The following is a 4428-nucleotide window of genomic DNA, read 5'->3' as shown; positions in this document are numbered from 1 at the left end:
GTATCTGTCATTACAGTATCGAAATGTGATTGTTTCAGTTAGTAGAATAGTTTTATTTTTAAAGTGAAAGTATTTGACATGAGTGTTTTTGTTTCACTTTTGACACGTAATACTTAAATAGTGGAGGAGATATTACGTTGCCGTGGGCTCGAACTCTGCAAGAAGTTAAAAAATTTTTTGACTAAAACACAACTGGAACCCTAAGTAAGGCATGTGTAAAATTTGAATGAAATTGGTTGCGTAGTTCTCGAGTTTTAGGGATTCACACAGACAGACAGACAGACAGACACACATTCTCATTTTTATATATATAGATTCCAATTCAATTTTTGAATTTCTGTACTTCTGTGTATTTTTCATTCTGAATCCAAGGAAGACAAACATGCTATTGAAATATTGTTCAACTCAATAAACAGAGTTAATCTCTATTTATCACATATCATATTATTCTCTTCTTATTGTGTGTAACAACAATAACAACAACAACTGCTAATATATGAGCCCCACCTGAAATTTTATGGAACAGTTTTCTTTTTATTAAATGACACCAGCAGTTGACAAGTACTTTATTTTATCACCCCATGAGATGAAAGGTAAAGTTGACTCTGAAAGATTTGAACTCAGAGTGTGAAGAGCCAGAATGAATACCACAAGACTTTTCATTTGAATGATTTTACCAATCCACTGCCCTCCCTCTTAATAATGATAATGATAATAATTTATTTTATTTTCCATGGGGGTAAAAGTGTGGTGGGGGTTTTTCAAAGAAATGTGTATGAAGAAACAAACAAAAAAACAACAGCATAAAAAGAGAGAAAATAATATGACTCACTTAAGGCACAACCAGTAAAGGTCAGACAGAGAACCCCACAGACCCAGGATTACTCTGACTAGAAAGGGCATGTAACCTCCCCTAGCTGCATTCTCCAGCCTATTGGTACATGTCACATGTAGGCTCATTCCCCTGGGTTGTTCTTACCACTCTCACCCAACTTTCAGCAAATTTACTGGGAGCAGTACCACTCTCTCCACTAACAATCCTTTCTACTAAAGGCACAAGGTCTGAAATTTGAAGTGGGGGAAGGGACTAGTCGATTACATCAACCCCAGTGTTTCACTGGTACTTAATTTATTGATTCCGAAAGGATGAAAGCAAAGTTGACCTCAAAGGAATTTGAAATCAGAACATAGCAGCAGATAAAATACTGCTAAGCACTGGAGTGCTAACAATTTTGCCAACTCACTGCCTTATTCTCTCTCCAATAATAATAATAACAACAACAACAACAATAACATCCTTACTGTAATTTCAGAAGAATTCTTTGATGACTCTTCAACAACTGTCAAGGTGAAATTGGTTTGGATGGGATCCCATCTTAGTGGCAATTTTGTCCTTAGAATACCCTGGTAAAAAAAATGTAATTTAAATAATAGAATAAGATAAATATAAATAAAAGATATGTGGAATGATAAATATATTACAAAGGTCCTACAAGAAATATCCATATTTATAGATGCAGGAATGGTTTTGTGTTAAAAGGTTTGCTCTGCAATTATTGGTTTTGGGTTTCATCCCACTGCATCGTACTTTGGGCAAGTGTCATCTACTAGAGCTTTGGGCTGACTAATGTATTGTGTGTGGAATTTGGTAGATGGAAACTATAGAGAAACCTATAGTGTATAATATGTATATATATATTATATACACACACTTACACAAGAAAATACCTAAGCAATAGGCTTTATGCATTCATTGAGTTGTGCACTGTAGACTTACAGATGTTTCAGATGTAAATTTTAGGTGGATTCATGGTTCCGTTTTTCTCAGTCAGTTGATTGAAAGATTGAAAACAATGAACAACCATTATTGATGACCACCAGAGGAGTTGGTGGTGGTGGTGTATGAAATTTCAATATCCTATGTTAATACTATTCAACCTTAGTAACAGATAACAATAGAGGAAGGCTGATGGCTAGAAAAGGGTGACCTAGTTCCTTAGAGATATAACAGTAACCAGCTTCTCACTTATCCCACCAAGGGCAAAAAAATCCTGAGTCTCCTTTACCAGGGATACAGTGAACACATCAGCAGCAGCAAGTTGGATAAGCAGCAAAGCAGAGGAGTCTGAGACCAATTGTGGTGGTCAAGTGGAAGATCTATACCATTAGACAATGGTTGGACATCAAGTAGCAAATGAGCTGCTACTGTGGGGTAGCCTCCTCACTCTCGACCATGCTCATTGCACTCTTGTACACTGCTTGATACTTGGCAAGGAAACCCAGAGAGGCAGTCTGGTGGGCACCAATTGCCTTGTTCACCATTTCTTACTGAACAGAATAGTTAATGTTAACAGTTGATGATGACAAGGATCTCACTATCTTATATACCTTCTTTTTTTTTAATTTAAGATGGTTAGATTTAATTTTCAGAGAGATTTAGCTGCTCTTTCTAACTAATTGATCAACCATGCTGATAGCTCTCTTAGTAGTTAAAAGCATTGTCAGTTACTATTGTTGTGTTAGTAGTGCATTGCCATTACTGATCAAAAAGACCAGTGATCAACAGTATTTCAGCCATGATCATCCATAATACTTGTTCAGCACCATGCACCTATCCATTGTGTTTTCCCCTTAACGGCTGGTAAAGTGTGATGTGAGGCAGACTTAGTCACTATTTCTAGCAGTTCAAGTGAATACACAGGAATCCCCCTTTATTTTTTTAATTTATTGGGTTTCATAGCTGAACAAAGCTGGTTGATTTGATATTTTATGAAATAATTCTGAACTCACTGATTTGCTGTCAATGGTGAAAAGATCACTGCATGTTTTCAAATAATAAGTAACATTCAATCTTCTTGAAGCATTCACATTCACGACAAAAGCATCGGAGACATTTTCTTTTACATATGCAATAAGCGGTATGCTGGAACTTGTTAGTAGTTGAACTGTATGGTTTGTACAAAGCTGTCCTCCATCACAGGCCTGGATAACTATAAAATAGGTCATGGGGTCAGTCAAGTTCTTCTTAGTTGTCACCTTTCCTGTGGTGGCATCATTGATATTGAATAGGTCAATGTAATTCAGCAGAGAGTAAATAATAACATTATAGTTATTTCTAGAGCTGTCAATGTCAACAGCATTGACTTCAAACACTTCCTGATTTGGCTCAAGGGGAAGATTTCTTGCAAAATAACTTAGAGATTGGAATCTTGGTGAATTGTCATTCACATCTTCCAAATAAATGGTCACGACTTCCGATGTTGACCGAGGATTCTTTGCATTGTCAGTTGCCACTATAGTCAGCTCAAATTTCTTGACATTTTCAAAGTCAAGTTCTTTATTATTTTTTACACTTACAACTCCAGTAACATTGTCGATTTCAAATGCTTGGTTTAAGTTTCCTTTGGTTATGGCATAGGTCACATTATCAGAGTCACCATCATTAGCAGTTACTTGAAAAATATTATTGCTATTTGAATTTTCTTTGATCGTTCTATTTGTCTGAAGTTTTTGAAATTTAGGTGAAAATGTATTGCTGTTGAGAACATTAATGGTAAAGGATTTCTGTGATGTCAGAGGAGGAGAGCCATGATCTTGGACACAAATAACCAAACTGTATGAAGGCCCAAGTAGATAGTTCAAACTGTTTGTAACTGTTAAAGTACCACTGCTGGAATCAATGTGAAATTTGTTATATGTCTCAGTCAGGTAAAATGTAAATCCTGGGATGAAATCATCATCATTTGCTGTTACATTGCTCACCACATAACCAGGTGACACGTTATCTAATATGTCAACCACATCATTCTGGAGCAGAATTTTGGGATGATGACTATTCACAGGTAGCACATGGATAACGAGTTGAGTGGAGGAACGGTCACTATTTTGACTGAAGCTGAGTGTGACATTATATATTTGTTTATCAAGTACTTCATTGATGATTATACATCCACATGTGCTGTTATAGTCAACAACATTGTTTGATAGTGTCACTTTTATCTTGGATATATCAACATGTGTGTCAACCATTAAATTTGGTGAAAGCTGAAAAATACAGAAATTTAAAATAAATATAGAAGACAAGAAAATGAGTAAGACAAAAATATATTAATACAAATATAGATGCCATTATTCAATCTTAGATTAGTTCAAATCAAGTAAAGGTGTTCCAGCAATGATAATCCCATTAGAGGCTGTCTTGTTAGTTGGTACCCTTGTAAAATATGATGTATAACAACAGATGTGTTGTAGGGTTGCTGTTGTGTTGTGTTTGGTTATTGGTGTGTTGTATAGATACTATATTTTCCAGTGTATAGTTACTGACAGTGGTGAACTGGGTTTAAAAATATTGGTTGCCAAGAGACTAAAGGGGCCCACCTGCAACTACAATGCTTTAGTTTAATTTTTTTTTTTTTTTTTTTTTTTTTT

The 4428-nt window shown here is 35.5% G+C and overlaps 1 protein-coding gene across 1 annotated transcript in view; it reads right to left on the bottom strand.

The window, feature by feature from the left end:
- The window catches only part of LOC106877697 (protocadherin-23), a 111859-nt gene that overhangs the window by 40592 nt on the left and 66839 nt on the right, over positions 1–4428 (bottom strand). The window contains exons 27-28 of the mRNA XM_014926651.2: positions 2791–4044; positions 1303–1404 (exon numbers count right to left, since the gene is read on the bottom strand). Coding sequence (XP_014782137.1) covers positions 1303–1404; positions 2791–4044 — 1356 coding nt within the window. The remainder of the gene's footprint in view (positions 1–1302; positions 1405–2790; positions 4045–4428) is intronic.

The sequence above is a fragment of the Octopus bimaculoides genome, chromosome 22, assembly GCF_001194135.2.
Source record: "Octopus bimaculoides isolate UCB-OBI-ISO-001 chromosome 22, ASM119413v2, whole genome shotgun sequence".
In the NCBI taxonomy this organism is placed as follows: Eukaryota; Metazoa; Mollusca; class Cephalopoda; order Octopoda; family Octopodidae; genus Octopus; species Octopus bimaculoides.
The sequence above is the reverse complement of the archived record's forward strand: the minus strand, read 5'-3'. Positions and strand labels throughout refer to the sequence as shown.